Source organism: Molothrus ater, chromosome 9 (assembly GCF_012460135.2).
Source record: "Molothrus ater isolate BHLD 08-10-18 breed brown headed cowbird chromosome 9, BPBGC_Mater_1.1, whole genome shotgun sequence".
Classification (NCBI taxonomy): domain Eukaryota; kingdom Metazoa; phylum Chordata; class Aves; order Passeriformes; family Icteridae; genus Molothrus; species Molothrus ater.
The window spans coordinates 30733927-30754501 of record NC_050486.2 but is presented as its reverse complement, the minus strand read 5'-3'; the positions used below and the strand labels follow the sequence as shown (position 1 = coordinate 30754501).

At 53.7% G+C, this 20575-nt stretch overlaps 1 protein-coding gene across 3 annotated transcripts in view; it reads left to right on the top strand.

Annotated features, from left to right (window-relative positions):
* Nucleotides 1–20575, top strand: part of NEGR1 (neuronal growth regulator 1) — a 183553-nt gene that overhangs the window by 115822 nt on the left and 47156 nt on the right. For 2 of the 3 annotated variants that reach the window (XM_036387957.2, XM_036387955.2), the window contains exon 5: nucleotides 16897–17017. The exons of the other annotated variant lie outside the window; for it this stretch is intronic. In XM_036387957.2, coding sequence (XP_036243850.1) covers nucleotides 16897–17017 — 121 coding nt within the window. The remainder of the gene's footprint in view (nucleotides 1–16896; nucleotides 17018–20575) is intronic. 3 annotated transcript variants of the gene reach the window in all.

Below are 20575 nucleotides of genomic sequence, written 5' to 3'. Positions count from 1 at the left end.
ATCGATCAGGGATTTCTCTGGGGTGCTTGGATCGATCAGGAATTTCTCTGGGGTGCTTGGATTGATCAGGAATTTCTCTGGGGTGCTTGGATTGATCAGGAATTTCTCTGGGGTGCTTGGATCGATCAGGGATTTCTCTGGGATGCTTTGATCAGGAATTTCTCTGGGGTGCTTTGATCAGGAATTTCTCTGGGGTGCTTTGATCAGGGATTTCTCTGGGGTGCTTTGATCAATCAGGAATTTCTCTGGGGTGCTTTGATTGATCAGGAATTTCTCTGCGGTGCTTGGATCGATCAGGAATTTCTCTGGGATGCTTTGATCAATCAGGAATTTCTCTGGGGTGCTTTGATCAGGAATTTCTCTGCGGTGCTTGGATCGATCAGGAATTTCTCTGGGATGCTTTGATCAGGAATTTCTCTGGGGTGCTTTGATCAGGGATTTCTCTGGGGTGCTTTGATCGATCAGGGATTTCTCTGGGATGCTTTGATCGATCAGGGATTTCTCTGGGGTGCTTGGATCGATCAGGAATTTCTCTGGGATGCTTTGATCAATCAGGAATTTCTCTGGGGTGCTTTGATTGATCAGGAATTTCTCTGGGATGCTTTGATCAGGAATTTCTCTGGGGTGCTTTGATTGATCAGGAATTTCTCTGGGGTGCTTTGATCAGGAATTTCTCTGGGGTGCTTTGATTGATCAGGAATTTCTCTGGGATGCTTTGATCAGGGATTTCTCTGGGATGCTTTGATCAGGCATTTCTGGCAGTGGGGTTTTTCTGGTGCAGGGATGTGTGAGTTCTTGTCAGGAATTTTAAGTGGGGTGTTTGTTTTCGCTTGGCCAGGCCGGGCTGTGCTGAACAGCTCCCCTCATTAGCATTTCTCCCCTCATTAGCATTTCTCCCCTCATTAGCATTTCTTCGAAGGCTCCTCGCTGTTGCTATGGTGCTTTGCATAACATTATGGATAATGCTGCGATTTTACTTTGAAATCAGACATCCTGTACAAGCCACGCCGGCCTAATTAAATCTGTAACCTTAAATCTCCTGGGGAAAAACACAGCAGGGCTTGGGGGCTTGCTGGGCTGCCAGTCCCTTGGACATGTCACTGAGCCTTTTCCCAGGAGGTGTGCCCCATCCCTGGCCTAGGATCAGCATTTCCTGGGCAAGGTCTTGAGTTTGGATTCAAGCAGGAAAATTGCCTTGGTTATTATTAAGTATGAAGGCAAATCCCACATATTTTCTGGAGGTCTCAGTCCTCCTCTGCTTTGGCACCAAGTATAAAATTGCTCAGAGCAATTTAATTTTAATTTCCATTTTCCTCTAATAAAAGAGAGGGGAGGAGGGGGCTTCTCTCGAAGCAGAAACCAAGAACTCTGATTCTTTCTGGCTTTAACAGCTCCTGATTTGCTGCTCCGTGTTTATATCCCTAACTTTGGGATTTGGGGTTAAGGGCAGCCCTGGTTTTAGGAGCCAAGCTTCACTGCCAGGGGTTCTGCTGCTTCCCCAGGTGTCAGGCAGCATTCCAGAGGGGACTGTGGCACTGGGTGGCACTGGGGACTGCTGGCACTGTGCTCCTGGCCCATGCTTGGTGCTCTCCATGGAGCAGAGCAGGGGGGTTCAGTGCCCAGTGGGGTTTGCAGGACGTGCCCTGCTCTGGGCGGTGTGGGTGGTGCTGGTGCTGCTGGGCACATCCCCAGGCACCTGCCCGTGCCAGCTGTGCCAGGGCACGGCCCCAGCCTGCCCCGTGTGCTCTGTGAGCCGTGGGAAGGCAGCTGAGAGGGCTGGCCCCTTGGTTTGGGGTTCCTGTCCCAGCTGCTGCCACCGTGGGCAGTGCAGCGCCCTCCCCTCTGCTCTTCCCACCCAAAAACATCTGCAGGAGAGCACAGCTGGAGCTGGGCTGCTGCTCTGAGTGGGGACAAGGGTGCTGCTCCCTGACACGTGCTGGGGACAGGGGTGGCTCCTGCATGGGACAGTGGCACCGTGGCCAGGCTGGGAGGGCTGTGCCTGTGCAGGTTCTGCCCAAGGGCTGTGCCTGTGCAGGCTCTCCCGTGGCTGTGCAGGTTTTTGGGATGGCTGTGGCTGTGCAGGCTCTGCTGGGATGGCTGTGCATGTTCTCCCATGGCTATGCAGGTTCTCCTGGGGCTGTGCAGGTTCTCCCATGGCTGTGCAGGTTTTTGGGATGGCTGTGGCTGTGCAGGTTCTCCCGTGGCTGTGCAGGTTTTTGGCAGGGCTGGGGCTGTGCAGGTTCTCCTGTGGCTGTGCAGGTTCTCCTGGGGCTGTGCAGGTTCTCCCATGGCTGTGCAGGTTTTTGGGATGGCTGGGGCTGTGCAGGTTCTCCTGTGGCTCTGGGTTCTCCTCTCAGCCCAGCCCAGCTCCTGGCTGGCTCCTCCTGCTCCACACTGCCCTGACTGTGCGGATGGGACCCTGTGCGGATGGGACCCTGTGCGGATGGGACCCTGTGCGGATGGGACCCTGTGTGGATGGGACCCTGTGCGGATGGGACCCTGTGTGGATGGGACCCTGTGTGGATGGGACCCTGTGCGGATGGGACCCTGTGCGGATGGGACCCTGTGCGGATGGGACCCTGTGCAGCTGCTCCAGCCCTGAGAACTCTCACATTGCAGATCCTGCTGCGATTGAAGACTCTGGGGAGGCTGTCAGGGCAGTGATGGAGGGGACACCTTTCCCGCAGCACATCCCACACTGCTGGAGCAGGGAATCACCAGGAGCTGTGTCCGTGGGCTCAGGGTGCGAGGACTGAGCTGCCCACCGGGCTGAGGGAGGTGAGGGGGCGGCACAGCCCTGGTGGAAATTCAGGCTGTGGTTTAAATCAAGGCCAGCAGAGCTGGGTTTGCAGCCACCAGTCCAGGGCTGCCAGCAAAATGTTTCAGGTGAAACCAGTGCAAATAACAAGTTTGGGTTGTTGGTTTTTTACATAAGATAAAGGTCTTTGGAGAATTCCTGCAATCCTATAAATTGGAGGTTTTGTTCATGCACAATGTCATCAGTTGAAGTTTGGTTTTTTTTGCTTTTTGGGTTTTGCCTTGTTATTTTTGGTCACCATTAGGACTAAATTGTTATTTAGCTCATTTGCAAGCTGGCCTCATCACTGAGAACCTATCTGAGCTATGTGATGTGCTATCTCATAGCAACACAATGAAAAGCAGCTCACACCAATTCGATAAGAACTGCTCTGACAATTAAAGCCACCTCAATTGCTTGGTGAGGAGCAATGTTGCTGCTTTGAAGAAAACATTTCCCTTCACTTGGGGGGAAGGAAGCCTCCTGTAAAGCAAGGTTGTCATTTAGTGTCCTTCAGGTGCTTTTATTAACATTTCAGCAGTCAGATTAAAACAATGGAGCTCAGGTTTGAGACTGGAGTGCAGTTTGGCTCTTGAATTCCCATTGATTTCTTTGGGGGGGGAGGGATGGTTTGTGCAGAGGTTCTGCCAGCTCTGAGTGGCTCCTGCTCATCCCTGCAGATCCCTGCTCGTCCCTGCTCGAGGGGCGGGGCTGCTGCTGCTGTCCCTGCTGGGCAGGGGGCTCTGTGCTGGCACAGCTCCTCACAGGGGCTTGGCAGGGCCACAGGAGCTGCAGCATCAGCACTCAGATCTCCTGAAAGACAAGGAGATGGTTTGCACCTTCAAGAGAAACCTCTGCTTGCCCTGCCAGGAGGTGTTGGTTGGGAGCCAGCAGTGCCAGGGAGGGACAGGTGTGCCAGGACAGGGGGTGCTGCTGTCCCCAGGTGTGCAGGGACAGTGGGTGCTGCTGTCCCCAGGTGTGCCAGGTGTGCCAGGACAGTGGGTGCTGCTGTCCCCAGGTGTGCAGGGACAGTGAGTGCTGCTGTCCCCAGGTGTGCAGGGACAGTGAGTGCTGCTGTCCCCAGGTGTGCCAGGACAGTGGGTGCTGCTCTCCCCAGGTGTGCAGGGACAGTGAGTGCTGCTGTCCCCAGGTGTGCCAGGACAGTGGGTGCTGCTGTCCCCAGGTGTGCCAGGGACAGGGGGTGCTGCTGTCCCCAGGTGTGCAGGGACAGTGGGTGCTGCTGTCCCCAGGTGTGCCAGGACCTTTGATTCCTTGAGAGGCTCCCAGGAACACAGCTGGGCAGAGCTACAGGAATAAAGTGGGGATTTATTAAAAGGCCTTCACAGGACACACCTTGGGCAGTGCAAGAGCCTGGCCATGCCTCCACCCAATTTGGACCCCAGGTCAGGAGTTTTCACCCTTTTATAAGTTTGGGTCCAGTTCCATGTTGGGGTTCATTGTCCAATTCCAGCTCCAGGTTCTGCAGTCCCACCCTCCCAGTTTCTCTCCCCCATTCTCTGCTGTTTGCACTTTTTGGGGCTGAAGCTGCAATGCTGTCCTTGGTTCTGGGGCAGGAAAAGGATTGTTCTGTGTGCCTGAGGAGAGGACAAGGATTGTTATGTGTGCCTGAGCTGTGAGGAGAGCTGCTGACATTTATATGGAGTTCGGAGTTGTACACCAATGCAGTGCAGAGCCTGGGAAATGTGAAACACTGCAAAGGCAGCTGGGGCAGGGGAGGTTTGGGATCAGGGAATGTTCCCCATGGAAAGGGTGCCCAGGCCTTGGCAGAGGGTCACAGTGCCCATCCCTGGAGTGCACTCAGAGCTCTGGGCTGGGGACACGGTGGGGATGGGGCACAGCTGGGTCTTGGTGACTTTGGAGATCATTCCGCACCTGACTCTGTCGGAGCAGCCGTGAGACACTGCCCCAAAATGGGTGGGAAATACTGCAATCAATATATTGCTGGTTTTCATAAAGATACCTTGTGAAGTTTTCAGGCCGCTGCTGGTGAAAGTGTGGCACCAGCCCCTGGATCGGGGGGCAGGACAATGCATAGAAGGGTTTTGGGAGGTTTTATCTGCTGCCCTGCTCTTGCTGTCACTTTAAAGCCAAAGGAAGGTTCCAGTGAGACTCTGGGCACCTCTGTACATCCGAGTCTGCTGGGGCCCCTCTTGGCCCTCCTGGGGGCAGCAGGAATGTGCTCCTGTGATGGTGCTCACAGGGGTCTGAGGCTGAGGGAAGAGACGAGGATCTGACTCCATGGTTCAGAAGGCTGATTTATTATTTTATGATATATATTACATTAAAACTATACTAAAAGAATAGAAGACAGGATTTCACCAGAAGGCTGGCCGAGAATAGAATAGCAAAGAATGATAACAAAGGTTTGTGGCTCAGCTCTCTGTCCGAGCCAGCCAGGCTGTGACTGGCCATTAATTAGAAACAACCACATGAGCCCAATCCCAGACCCACCTGTTGCATCCCACAGCAGCAGATAACCATTGTTTGCATTTTGTTCCTGAGGCCTCTCAGCCTCTCAGGAGGGGAAATCCTAAGGAAAGGATTTTCCATAGGAGATGTCTGTGACACACCTTGAAGCCTTGCAGCTCCCCCATCCCAGAGGTGCTGGGATCCCATCCGGGGGTGTGGAGCCCCCAGGGGCAGAGCAGGAGCTCCCTGGCAGCCGGCCCTGCCTGCAGCCGGTGCCTTTCCCTCTGCCAGCTCCCGGCCTCCAGGTGATCCCACTTTAACCACCAGCGAAAATACAGCTCTGGAAATTGAGCCTTTAATGGAAATGAGTCATCTCTAAAGAGCTGCTGCTGTTGGAAGAGCTGTTGGAAGCAGCAATTTGGAGCAGAGCTGTGTTAGACTCCAGGCTAGAGCCAATATTAATGGAGAGCTCTCCAGCTTCCAAGAGTGTTCCCCTGCCCAGATCACTCTTCAGCAAAAAACAATTACTTAAAATATTTCCTAATAGTCAACAGACTGCAAAGCAATATTTCTGCCTGTGATTGCATTGTTCCTGGCTGCTGTGGAGCCAGGCTGAGGCCTCCCTGTCCCTTGCAGAGCCTTTGAGGTGATGGTCAGAGGGGTCTGAGAGCTGCTGCTGGGGCCACAAAAAGCCAGGTCTGAGCAGTGTCAGCCCAGTGCAACTCTCCATCCCTTGATATTTTATTTTTCATGTTTTTTTAATCCCAGTAATTGCAGTTTGAAATGGTTCTGCACTAGGAATGTGCTGTAATGACATTATTACAACCTGATTTTTCCTGGGGTTCAAGTACCTGCTGTGGTGGCAAAGGTGTGGTGGAGGCAGCAGATGGGAGCTGCAGGAGCTTTGAGAAGTCCCCTCTTGCTTTTGTGGTTTAAAAGAAAGCTCTGCTGTGGATGCAAAAGGGACGAAAAGCTCCCAGCACCACCCCTCAGGCACCAGAATCCATGGAGCTGCTTCTCTTCTGCTCTCTTCAGATAAAGCCAAAGTGCTTTGAGGCTGGAGTGGCCGTCTCTGCAGCTCAGAGGTGCAGAGCAAGCCCAGGCTCTGTGGTGGAAGGTGGTGCCCCAGGCAGGGCCAGGACCAGCACAGACCCCGTGGCTCTGGTTCCTGGTTGTGGGAGTGGCTGCTGGACTGGCAGAGTTCAGTTCCCTTGGAAGAACTCCCTCCAAAATGCTCCATTTCCAGTGCTCGTGGAACCAAACTCTGTGAGATGTGGGATGTGTCCCCACCCACGTGTTCTGCTGCTGCTGCTGCTGCTGCTTGGGGTGGGACCGGTGCCCCAGAGGGAGCTGGGGAAGGGAGAGGTCAGGGGTGCTCCTGAGGCAGCAATTCCTGGGCAGGGAGCTCCCAGGAAAAGCCAGCTCTGCACCCAGGCGTGTGCAGGGGATCTGCTGTCCCTCCCTGAGGAACGGGTGACAGCCCTGGAATGGGTGACAATCCTTGGAATGGGTGACAATCCCTGGAACGGGTGACAGCCCCTGGAACGGGTGACAATCCTTGGAATGGGTGACAATCCCTGGAACGGGTGACAATCCTTGGAACGGGTGACAATCCTTGGAACAGGTGACAGCCCCTGGAACGGGTGGCATCCCTGGAACGGGTGGCATCCCTGGAACGGTGACATCCCTGGAACGGTGACATCCCTGGAACGGGTGGCATCCCTGGAATGGGTGACATCCTTTGCTGTCCCAAGGACACGCAGCCATGCCCTGGGACGAGCTGGGCAGCCTGGCGTGCTCCTGGAGCCCAGCACTGCCTCTCCCAGGTGGGCAAGCCCTGCCAGAGCCACACCCAGGGGGAATTTTTCGGTTCCATTTTCAAATTTCAGTTTTATTTTCCATTGCACTGTGACCGTGTTCACAGGGGGTTTTGGATTGGGGAAGAGAGGAGGATCTGACTCCATGGTTCAGAAGGCTGATTTATTATTTTATGATATATATTACATTAAAACTATACTAAAAGAATAGAAGAAAGGATTTCATCAGAAGGCTGGCTAAGAATAGAATAGCAAAGAATGATAACAAAGGTTTGTGGCTCGGCTCTGTGTCTGAGCCAGCTGGGCTGTGATTGGCCATTAATTAGAAACAACCACATGAGCCCAATCCCAGACCCACCTGTTGCATCCCACAGCAGCAGATAACCATTGGTTACATTTTGTTCCTGAGGCCTCTCAGCCTCTCAGGAGGAAAAGTCCTCAGGAAAGGATTTTCCATACAAGATGTCTGCGACAACACAGACTCTTTCTGGAGCTTTCCTGCTCTCAGCAGAGCCCCTGAGGCCATGGCTCTGGCCGTGCCACTGTCACCTCCCAGCAGAGCTGAGCCCTTCCCTCAGCTCACATCTGCCAGCAGAGCTGGGCAGGGGCAGCCCAGCCCTCCCTTTATGCAAACTGCACTTTTTAATACAGAGCAAGAGCTTCGAGACCTTTCATGGCTCCCTCTCATTCTTCATGAGCTACATATGTACATCAGCTCCAACACTCTGTCAGGGAACAGGGGTTTTCAATCAAAAAGACTGTCAGGAAAGCTGATTCACTAACAAGAAAGCTGTCAAGCTGTGACAGCTGCTGTCTTTGCAACCCCAAACAATCTGTTCAGTGCTAACTGTGACTTATGCTTGCATTTATTATCAGCAGTAATGAGTGCTGGCCTCGGCAGCAGCGCTGGGCTCACCTGGCTGCCTGGGGATGCAATCACAGCGAGCTGGATGGGAGCCCTGTGCTGCAGAGCAGCTCTGCCTCTGCCCCTGAGCTCCCACCCAAACCCCAGTGCAGCCCTTTCCTTGCTTTTGTAGCTCCGTGTGGATCTGGGGGTTCCATCACTGCTGGGAGCTAATGGGAGTGGGGTTTCTGATTTCCCCCTCTGTGTTGAGTAATGGATTTCAGTTTAAGCACAACGTGTTTATCCACAGAAACCAGTGAGGAAATTTGGGCTGGTGCTTAATTATCCCAGCACCTCAGAGACCACAAGATTCCCACCCTGGGAAGGGAAGGGAAGGGAAGGGAAGGGAAGGGAAGGGAAGGGAAGGGAAGGGAAGGGAAGGGAAGGGAAGGGAAGGGATGGACCTGAGGGCTCAGGCAGGTGCTGCTGTCCAGGTGTCAGCACTCACACTGTCAGCATCTAAAATGAAAAAAGAGCGAGAGCACGTTGACATCTCCCTTAAGCAAAGTCTCCCAGCTCTGTCTCACCCTCCCCAAATCTGCTTTGCTGCAGTTCTGGCTGATTGCTGCAGGCCTGGCCCGTGGCAGAGCGGGGCTGGAGCGGATTCCTCCTCCCTGCTGTGCTGCACGCTCAGTGCTGCATCCCAGCAAATCCCCTCCTGCAGCTCTGCTGAGCCAAAGTCCCTCTGTGCCCTGGACCTGGGGAGCTCCAGCTGCCCCCAGGGCTGCCTGGCCCTGCTGCAGGAGTTTGCTGTAGGTAACCAGCGTGTGGGGCACCTCTGGCAGCCCCTGGCTAGCTGTGACCCCAGTGAGGGCAATGAATCCATCAGGGAGCTGCAGCGTGGGGCTCAGGTGTGTGCTGGTGGCTGTGCTGGGTTTGGGGGGCACAGCCACGCCCCAGATGGGTGTTTGGGGCAGGAGCACTGCACAGGGTGACCCCAGCAGGGTCCCTGTCCCATAAAGGTGCCCTGGGCTGGTTTCTCCTGCCCTCCGTGCTGCTGTGGGGCTGCAGCAGGGCTCTGCCTGCATGCCCCACCTACCCTCAGGGACTTGGCTCCTTGCTTCCCAACTTTCTTTCCTTGGAAAGCCACCAGCTTGCTGTAGTTCATCTTCTTCTCAACTTTGCTGCCAAAAGATCTACTTAGTAATTCCTGGAAGCCGTTGAAGTCCATTGCTTGTGCCTTGCCTGGAGCAGAGGCAAAGCCTGGTGTGAGTTGCCAGCCGGGCTCAGGGCCAGCTCTCCCTGCTGCCTGGCACAGCTGTGTGGCAGTGTCCTGTCCCTGCCCCTCAGTGCCACTCGCACGTTTTCCACCCACAAACCAATCACTTGTGGGTTATAAGCTTTGTGCTCAGCACCTCAGGCAGGCTTCCTGTCCAAACCCAGAAATGGCACAGCAGGCAGGGATTTGGGGGCTCCAGTGCAATCCAAAGCTGGGCTGAGGGAGATGTGACATCCCTGTGACATCCCAGATCCCACCAGGAATGCCTGAGGGTGCTTTCTCCCGAGAGGATGGCACCATTGTTCAGTTAATCCATGAGGGGAGGATGGCACCATTGTTCAGATAATCCATGAGGGGATGATGGCACCATTGTTCAGATAATCCACGAGGGGATGGCACCATTGTTCAGATAATCCATGAGGGGAGGATGGCACCATTGTTCAGATAATCCACGAGGGGATGGCACCATTGTTCAGATAATCCATGAGGGGAGGATGGCACCATTGTTCAGTTAATCCATGAGGGGATGGCACCATTGTTCAGTTAGTCCATGAGGGGATGATGGCACCATTGTTTAGATAGTCCATGAGGGGATGGCACCATTGTTCAGTTAGTCCATGAGGGGATGATGGCACCATTGTTCAGATAATCCATGAGGGGATGATGGCACCATTGTTCAGTTAGTCCATGAGGGGATGATGGCACCATTGTTCAGTTAATCCATGAGGGGAGGATGGCACCATTGTTCAGTTAGTCCATGAGGGGATGGCACCATTGTTTAGATAGTCCATGAGGGGATGGCACCATTGTTCAGTTAGTCCATGAGGGGATGATGGCACCATTGTTCAGTTAGTCCATGAGGGGATGATGGCACCATTGTTCAGTTAGTCCATGAGGGGATGATGGCACCATTGTTCAGTTAATCCATGAGGGGATGATGGCACCATTGTTCAGTTAATCCATGAGGGGAGGATGGCACCATTGTTCAGTTAATCCATGAGGGGTTGGCACCATTGTTCAGTTAATCCATGAGGGGAGGAATGCACCATTGTTCAGTTAGTCCATGAGGGGATGGCACCATTGTTCAGATAATCCATGAGGGGATGATGGCACCATTGTTCAGTTAGTCCATGAGGGGATGATGGCACCATTGTTCAGTTAGTCCATGAGGGGATGATGGCACCATTGTTCAGTTATTCCATGAGGGGAGGATGGCACCATTGTTCAGTTAATCCATGAGGGGAGGATGGCACCATTGTTCAGTTAATCCATGAGGGGATGGCACCATTGTTCAGATAATCCATGAGGGGATGGCACCATTGTTCAGTTAGTCCATGAGGGGATGATGGCACCATTGTTCAATTGATCCACCTTGAAAGTGCAGGGTTGGTAAAGGGAAGGCCTGGGTGGGAAAGGCAAAGCTGAAGGAAGGCACATGGGATACTGGGGATATGGGAAGGGATTCCTGGCTGGGATGGAATTCCCAGAGCAGCTGTGGCTGCCCCTGGATCCCTGGCAGTGCCCAAGGCCAGGCTGGACACTGGGAGGTGTCCCTGCCATGGCAGGGGTGGCACTGGGTGGGATTTAGGGTCCTTCCCAACCCAAACCAGCCTGGTACTCAGTGAAAAGCTCAAAAGACACCCCATGTTCCATCCAGAACTGAATTCTTACCCCCATCTCCTGTGTTTGCATGTACAATTTATGGAAATGTGCGTGTCAGGATGGCAGTGAGTCCAAACGCTGATAAGTCATGGAGAAAAGCTGGAATAAATCAGCCTGCAACTTGCTGAGCCCAGTGGTTGTTCCAGTCGTGTCTCTCCAATGTTTCTGCACGGCAGAGAAGGTTCTGACATGAGGAGCCATTATGGAACCACTCCATTAATCTGGGGAGAGGGAGGGCTGCTGCGCTGAATAAATTAGAAAAATTGAATAATCCAGAGTGTTGAAAGCCCATCTTAATTATTTAAAGTACAAGTAACACTGTCTGGCTTGTTACTGCGTTGGTAAAACACTCGGAGGGTGCATATACAGAAAAGAATATATTTGAATATCACTGAAATCTGTTCTTCTGAGCACAAAACACATCTCAGAAAACCTGTTCTCTTACCTGGAATTTTTTATCTTAACACCCTGGAAAGCAATTTCACTAACAAAAGATGGCATTAGGATGCCAAATTAAAAGCTGATGAAAACAGGGAAAATAAAAGATCTTTTTTTTTCTTGACATTTACAATTAATGCCACAGAAATGTTGGTTTAATCAGACAATATGGGGGCTCACAAAGGTGAAATTGGAAGTTTCCAGCCCTGAATGCTCGTGTAAAAGTTAATAAATTCAGCTCGTAATCATTATGCACATGCTAGTTATAATAATTTACTGTCCATACCAAATCTTTATAAGCATTGTAATTAAATATAAAATGCACATTAGAATTATAATGAGTAATTAGGGCAACATAACTAATGTGCCTAAAAGTCCCGAAGCTCATTAAAATGTTAAAAGAGGAAACCTGCTGGAGCTGGAGCTGGAGCATTCCCTGTGCCCAGCAATGCCATGGGTCCAACTCTCCCTTAGACACTTGGAAGCACAATGGAAGTAGTTGGGATGGGGACCAGCTCCAGCAGGTCTTTGGGCTGGTTTTGAGCCGAACCTCGGGGGTTAAGTTGGGCTTCCACGTGAAGGTGTTGGGGAAATGCAGAGTGAGAACCAGGGGCTGGTTTGGGTTGGGAGGGACCCTAGAGCCCATCTCACCCCACCCCTCCGTGGCAGGGACCCCGTCCATAGCCCAGGCCCCATTCAGCCTGGCCTTGGCCCTGCTCTGTGCGGGGTCTCACCTGTGTGGGTCCCTCGTGTGACACCGAGCCCCTGGGCACACCTGGCAGCAGCTCCGGGCGTGCTGAGCCCAGCTCCCTGCCTGCTCTCGGGGCTCAGTGCATCCCTCTGGGTGTCCAGAGCTGCTGGGACCCCTGCCAGGGGCTCAGAGACCCTGGCACACAGCCCAGAGCACCTGGGGGTTTCATTGTGACCCCTGGAGCAGATCACCAGCTTTGTATGAAGACCTGAAAGCCACAGAAGTTTAAGTAGTGTAATAATAAAATTGTCACTGGGTGAAAAAGTCGATTTTGGGGTTTTTAGAATAAGAGTTTTGGGAACAAGATGGAGGGACTTGGGTGTGTCCAGCCTTTCTTCTTCTTCTTCTCTACCTCCATCTTCTGCTGTGATGTTGGCACTTTTGGATTGGTTTGGAGCAGAAACTCACTGTCTAACATAGGTGATAGGTATTGGAAAATTTATAATTATAAATATGTTATACATAGTTTGTAGTATAAAGAGATAACACCGCCCCGAGAGCAGGCAGAGTGCCTGGAGCTGTCCTGCTGGACAGGGCAGGAGAAAAATTTTTATAGATAAGATACAATAAACAACTCTGAGACTGAGGACTGAAGAGCTCTGACTCCTTCTTTGAACACGCGGGCCGAAACAGAGACTGTTCACGAGTCTCAGGGCTGCAATAAGCTGCAGCCTGCCGAGACCCTGCCACCCTCCTGCCAGCCCCTGCTGTGGGATGCACAAATCTGTGGTTCTGGGGACAGTGACTGTGAGCTGTGGCCAGGGCCAGCTGTCCCTGCCAGCCGTGTCCCAGGGGACAGACGTGCAGGACACGGGGAACGCTCCACAGAGCTGGAGCCCCCACCCCAAAAGCCTTTCCCAGCAAGGCACTTACAGCCCGCGGGGAAATTGCTACCCAGCAGTTCCTGTAACTCATTTCCAAGGCAGAAATTAGGCTTTGTTTGAAGTGCCCTGCTCGGCAGGGATGAGCCACGGGAGGGGATTGAACAAGGAGCCACTGTGGGGACAAAAACCTCCGGATCTGAGTCACAGGAGCCAGCGCTGCCGGCAGACACAGATAATCACATTTTCCCTCTATCATTTTATTTAACCGTTATTTAGCAGGCCCAGAAATGACAAATACATTTTAAATTATTAGTTTTACGCCAGGTTTTCTGGTTAAGATCCCTGTTAGGTTTCATCGCGGTGTCTCGCTCAGCTGTTGATGTGTCTGGATAACGCTGCCCTGGGAGCTGTGGGGGGCTGGCACCCCTTCCCTCCTCCTGCAGCCTCCCTCAGCTCCCCCTCCCAGCTGCCTCCCTCCTCCTGCTGCCCATCTTTGAGCCAAGGTGTTATTTTGTCATTTCCTCGCTGGTGTTCATTGCTGCCTGTGCTGGGCTGCCCAGCAGGAATCCCTGCCCTCACACCTGCCGTGGGGCAGCTCCAGCTGTGGGATGTGAGGGAGGGCTGGAGCTGGAGCCTCACTCGTCCCACTCCTCCCTTCAGCCTCAGCTTCCTTTTAACCACCTTTCTGCTCCCTGGTGTTCGTCTCTGCCCATTCAGGGCAGACCTGGGCAGCGAGAGCAGCAGGGTTGGGGTGTGGGATCTCACCTGCAGCTGCTCAGGCTTCCAGGGCTGATGGATTTCTGCCTCCTTAATTAGAGCTCCAGGAGCACAGCTGCATCCCACAGTTTGTCTTTAGAGTAAAAGCCATAAAATAAGCTGACAATGATAAATCCAGGAGATGGTGGCTCCAACAATCTCTGCTTTGTGTTTCTATGCCTGTACTAACCAGGGATTTCCTGGAGCAGGGAACATTGATTTCCATTCTTGTTCTGAACAAACAGGAGCTGAAATCCTCCTCAAAGGGAGATCTGAGAAAATTTCCTCCTCAGAAGTTTTCCAGTAGTTTCCAAGCCAGCAGCAGAGCCTGGAATTGTTATTTGGAGCTGGGATGCAGCTGGCATCCCCATCCCAGCTGCCCATGAAGCAGCAGTAAGCTGCAGGGTTTTATGCACCAGCTCATCCTGAAACACATTGTCAGGGATGTTCTGCCGTTGTGTAAAAAACAGCCAGCCAAGCAAGACAAAAATATCCCCAAAACAGCAAGGAGAAGGTGAGCAGGCTCAGGGGGAAGCAGCAAGGTGGTGCCTCTCAGGAACAGGGGCCTGGGACGTGACTCAGGCCTTCACTCATCTCTTATTTGCTCTTCCAGTGGTCACATCTTTGACACAGCCTGGGGGAAGGAGTGGGAATGTTTCACGTGTCCCTGTTGATCTTATGGAGTCACAAAAACAATCTGCATTCCTTCTTACGCAGATCATGAAGGAGTCACGCAAATTGCTTATGCCTGTATTCTCCCCTTCAAATGTTAATGCTGCTGGGTGAAAGCTAATGGATTTATGGATTGGTTTGCTGTAATCATTGGACGAGGAGGCTGGAGGCAGGGGCTGAGTGTGCCAGTCTGAGAGGCTGATTGAGGGAGGATGGAGGAGGGAGCAGCAGCTCTGCTTTGGCCCCAGGTGAAGCTCCCCCTCCCAGTTTAGTTAAAACCAGGGGTTGTGCTGAGGGCTGTGTTTGCTGTCCCTGGCCAGGGCAGCTGTGCTCCCAGCAGATTCCCTTCCTGCAGAGTGGGACAGAGCCCTGCTGGGAGGGGGCACTGGCTGTCACTGCCCTGAGGCTCACAGAAAACATCCCGACCTCTGTCACCGACCCCCTCCCAAGGACTGGCAAAGGCAGGGCCTGCCCCGGATCTGGGGACAGGAGCCTTGCAGAGCTGGGTGTGGGGCACTGCCAGGGTAAAGCACACAAAGGAAGATCCCTCAGGAAGGTCTGGGATCATCCACACAGGATTTGGGAATGCAGAAGCCTGTGCAAAGGACAGGGATGCAGAGATAAGGCTGCACAAGGGCTTAGCAGTGCTCAGTTGTTGAGTGTTTCAGATTTACAAAGCGATTTGGTGGGGTAACAAATCAGTTTACTGTAATTACAGCAACGCTCAGCTGCAGAGCTGAGGTAGCTGCACCGATCCATAATCGACCCACACTCAGGTAAAACCTGGTGTGCACCTGTTTCCAGGTGTGGAAATAGCCTCTCCAAAACTCCCTGTGCTTCAGTGAGACATCCCCATCCCATCCCATCCCATCCCATCCCATCCCATCCCATCCCATCCCATCCCATCCCATCCATCCCATCCCATCCCATCCCATCCCATCCCATCCCATCCCTCGGGGTTTGCACCTGGAGGAGGGTGGGGATGGGTGAGGGTCACTCAGCGCTGCTGCTCTGGGGCTGAAGGTGCTTCCTGTGGCCACCACCAAGCTCCATCCTGGCCACAGCCCAGCCAGCACCTCCTGGGCTTTCTCCACAGCTTTTCTGAGGGCTCCTGGCAGGGCCAGGCTCGGCTGGGGTGGTCCCAGGACCCTTCAGCACTCGGGTGGCTCAGCCAGGGCTCCTGAGGAGCCCCTGGATCCGGGCTGGGGGAGCAGCACCACGATGTGAGGGGAGCAGAGCAAGGCAGGCAGAGCTCCATGTGCCCATAAACACCTTAGAGCAACATCTGGAGAGCTGCTCGGGAAAAAATAAACAGATTTTTATTTATAAGTTATGTGGTTTGGTTTTTACAGCGTTTTGATGATGCACATAAATTATTGTTTAAAGCCAGAGAACGTAAAAAGTTCCAGGAGGAGGCAGTTGTTGCCTTTGATAATCTCTTTCCTGAGGAATTTGCTGTGTTTTATTTTCAGCTGGCGGTTCCTTCTGCTGGCAACTGGAAAACCTGACAATTGCTTTTCATCTTTATTTGTGTCTGTAGTTCTAAGCTCAAAAAGTTTATTACTATTTACAGTGTTTACTATTTAAAAAGACAAAATGCACTTACTGAAACAACTCCACATGCGGTGGAATGATGGGAAAGTCACTTTTCTTTGATATTTGTGGTTGGCTCATCGTTTTGGAGGTTTACTCTGTTAGTTTGAGGTCTCAGAGGTTTGGGGGTGTGTGCAGCTGATGCAGGAGATCAGGGACCTGCCAGACCCTCGCAGTGGCAGGCTCCCCCAGTGCTGGGGGCTCCTGGGCCTTTCCCAGCGCTCCGGATTTAAACACTGATAGCTAATTGAAGTGTGCTGCTGGCTGTGGGCCGTGCTGGGGGACTGAAAAGCAGCTTTTTGTAGGACTGGATTGCTGTGTCTCCACGTCTCAGCTGGGTTTCCACGCCGGGCACATGGAGCAGGATGTGCAGAGTGGGATGTGCAGTGTGGGATGTGCAGTGTGGGATGTGCACCATGCACACACATCAGGATGTGCAATGTGGGATGTGCAGTGTGGGATGTGCAATGTGGGATGTGCAGTGTGGGGTGTGCAGTGTGGGATGTGCAGAGTGGGATGTGCACCATGCACACACATCAGGATGTGCAGTGTGGGATGTGCAGTGTGGGATGTGCACCATGCACACACATCAGGATGTGCAGTGTGGGATGCGCAGTGTGCACCATGCACACACATCAGGATGTGCAGTGTGGGATGTGCAGTGTGGGATGTGCACCATGCACACACATCAGGGTGTGCAGTGTGGGATGTGCAGTGTGGGATGTGCACCATGCACACACATCAGGGTGTGCAGTGTGGGGTGTGCACCATGCACACACATCAGGGTGTGCAGTGTGGGTTCCCATACCATGCACACACATCAGGGTGTGCAGTGTGGGGTGTGCACCATGCACCATGCACACACATCAGGGTGTGCAGTGTGGATGTTTTCCCTCTGCTGGAGCACACACAGTGCCGCCACGTGCCTCAAGCTGGAGCAAAGCCCCTGGAGGGGCCGAGAGGAGCAGCGGCATTGGGTGACCTGCCTGTCCAGATGCCAATGTCCATTTATTTCACAATTCTTATTTTTCAGTTGTCCCCACAATTCAGGAACTTAAATCCAGCGGTGTGATGCTTGGAGGGAACGGCCTGATCCGGTGCGAAGGTGCAGGAGTGCCTGCCCCGCTCTTTGAGTGGTACAAAGGAGAGAGGAAGTAAGTAGCCCCTGCTCGCCCACCCCTCGTGTGCCAGGGCTGCTGCCAGGCTGGGGCTGCCCCGGGGTGCCCATTCCAGCAGCTTCCCAGCCCCAGCAGCAGCGCTTGGAGCTGCTGAGCTGCCCCGTGGCCGTGGCTCCCGTGTGGCAGAGGGGAGATGGCACCAGCCTGACATCCAAAGGAGCTGCAGGAACTCCAGCCTTTGGAGGGTGGCAGCCAGAAAAGCACTGGGAAAACCCCCAAAGACGATTTCTGTTTAATTTGTCTCGCTCACCTTTGAGAGCAAGGCTTTGAGGCAGTGTGAGTGGTGCCCTGGCTGTGCTCCCTGGGCTGACATCTGCAGGTCTCTGCAGCCAAGGGGGTCAGGGGAGCTCTGAACCCTCAAACCTGGCCTGTGTTCTGGGTTTGTGTGGGCCCTTCTGGGTCAGCAACAGCATCTCTGCAGAGCCCTTTGTTCCCAAGGCAGCTCATAAACAGGGAGGTGTTTTGCTTTCCAGCAGGACATTCTGCAGCTCTGGGCCTTTGCAGAGCTGGTTTCTCTGGGGCTCACACGCTGCTGCAGAAGCAGGTGGATATTGTCCCTTGTAGCTGGGAAGCTTCGGGAATTTCCCAGCCTCCAAGTGCTGGGTTTGTCAGCTCGAACATCCCATTAAACCTGGGAGCTGGCAGGAGAATATTAATGACCCCTTTTCACAGAAAGCCATCTGTCAGCTCCTTCCTCAGCTGCTCCCCTCCTGCAGCACGAGCTGCTGTCCTCCTCCCTCTGCTGAGCTGTGCCACCCCACCGTATCCTGAAGCTTCTCTCCAGCTGATCTCCCCTGTAAGGACAGGAGTGTTTCTCTGCGCTGGTGAGGTCCATCTGCACCCCATTTCCATGGCTGCTCGTGGCTGTGTTGCTGTGCCCATCCCGGGGCCACTGCAGCACAAACACCCTTTCTGTGGGAGTATTTCAGAGCAGGTTTTGGCACTCCAGGTTCAATTAGCAGCCCCCAGCACGCTGATCACCTCTCTGTTTGTAGCTCTGCCCAAACTCCTCCCTGCTGAGCACGTCCAGTGCCGTGGCAGCAGCAGGAGAGGCCAAGCAGAGCATTTCAGGACAGCCAGGCTGTGCTGCTGCTCCTGTGCTGCTGGGAGTTTCACCTGAGCAGGAAAAGCTCTGTCCTGCTGGCTCTTGCTGCTCAAATACTGGGCTCAGTCTAGTGCTCCATCCTTACAGGAGCCGGGCTCTGGTGATCCTTGGGGGTCCCCTCCAGCTCAGGGCATCCTGTGAGCTCTTGCTGGGGATCTCTGAGCCCCATCCCTTGCAGGAAACGGGGAAATACCCAGAGGTGGGGTTTTTTTGCTGGTTTTGGATCCAATGTCTCCCCTCTGCCTCTGGATGATGGGCAGCCAGCCCAGGGTGAGCACTGGCCAGCTCAGGCACTGCTTTGGTGCAGAGCTGAGGAGGCTCAGCTCTCAGAGGGAGCATCTCCATTACCCTGCAGGTAATTTGCAGCTGTGCTCCATGGCTGAATTTACTCCCTGGGAGTGCACACCCTGCTGGATTCTCAGCTAACACAGTAGAGAGGGTCCCATTTTTGTCAGATACTCTTGGGCTGGGACTCCTCTTTCTTAGAAATCTGGATGGATTGTTCAATAAATTAGCAGTGGGAGTTAGCCCTGCAATCATAAGTGTGTGTGCAGTGTCTGAAACAAGGCTTTTGGGGGTGGAAATTGCATTGTTGTTACTGAGATTGATGTGAATCCAAAAGCACCATTCCCAGACTCCAGGGATCACCTCATCATAAAATACCCATTAAAGCTAAACACAGAGGCAGTAACAGCCTGCACTGAGTTAAAGTTATTGCTCTTTGAGGCAGGGAGGGCTGATTCTGCTAATCACTGACTTGCCAGGAGCTCTGTTCAGGAAATTCCCACAGGTGCTGCTGCACAGGGTGGGGAGAGCTGGAGAAAATTCGGGGGAGAAGTTAACAAATCATCACAAAATTGTCCTAGAAACATCACATGGTTGGGGTGGAAGGGATCCTGAAGTCGATCCCATTCCAGCCCCCTGCCATGGGCAGGGGCACCTTCCCCTATGCCAGGGTGCTCCAAGGTGGATCCAGGGCCCTTCCAGGGATGGGGTGTCAGCAGTGTGGGCGGCTTTGGAGATTGCTGGGGATTCCCTGTGCAGAGCACCACGGCTCCACTGTGCCAGCTCTGAGCCCAGTCTGCTCCCAGGCTGCGTTCTGGGCTTGCAGAAATTAGAGCTCAGGCATTAAACAGCCACAGGGAAGAAGCCCAGAAGTCACCTAAATGAAATATTAAAGTATTAATTCCCTTTTCCTTCTCAAAGCAAACAAGACTTACATTTGGAATGACAAAGCTCATTATCACGGCTCCATCAATTATAGCACGGTGCAGGTATCCTGGGATGGGAGCAGAGGCAGGGCCTGGGGCTGGCACTGGGGGAGCTGGGCATGCCAGGGAGCAATCCTGGGATGAGGAGGGGCTGGCTCTGCCTTGGGTACACAGAGCAACGGGGAACGAGCGTGCAGGGGGCTGCACAGCCCAAAGAGCTGTTGTACACCCAGAGAGCTGCTGTGCACACCCCTAGAGAGCTGTTGTACACCCAGAGAGCTGCTGTGCACACCCCCAGAGTGCTGTTGTACACCCAGAGAGCTGCTGTGCACCCCCAGAGTGGTGTTGTACACACCCAGAGTCTGTTGCACACACCCAGAGTCTGTTGTGCCCACCCAGAGTCTGTTGTGCACACTCAGAACACTGCTGTACACCCCCAGAGGGCTGTTATGCACACCCAGAACGCTGTTGTGCCCACCCAAGTCTGTTGTGCACCCCCAGAGTGCTGTTGTACACCCCAGGACACTGTTGTACACCCCAGGACACTGTTGTACACCCCAGGACACTGTTGTACACCTCTCAGGATGCTGTTGCAGCCTGGCAGTCACTGGGTGAGGCCCAGCAATACAGTATTATATAATAAATGCCTATATAATAAGTAATTATACAATAAATGACCAATGTGAGCTCAGCGCTGAGCGTGGCCAAGGCGCACACGGAGCACAAGTTCCCAGGAGCAATTCCTGCTCCTCCAGCTGCACACAGACACCCTGGGCAGCTGTGGCCAGCCCCTGCTCTGGGCATCGTGTGCTCATCCCTCTGCATCCCTGTGCAGCCCCGGGCACCCCAGGGCCCCAGCCCCGAGCCCCAGCGCCAGCCCCGTCCCGGCAGGGCAGCAGGGAGGGGATGTGGGGACAGTGACAGGGGAAGGGCCCTGGGCTGGCACCCCTGGGCCACAGCAGGGCACAGCAGGCAGGCACTCCCACTTGTCGTGGGGCAGATGTCACCTGGGACAGGGCACGGGGACAGCACAGACCCCAACACTCCACGGCTCCTGGGGAAAAGAGGAGGTGACCCTTACAGCTGAAATGGAGATGGTGCAGCTCAAACTCTGGCCACAGGTGTGGAGCTGGCTTGGAAACAGCCGGGGCAGAGCACAGGATCCCAGACTGGCTTGGGTTGGAGAGGACCTTCAACCCACCCAGGGCCAGCCCTGCC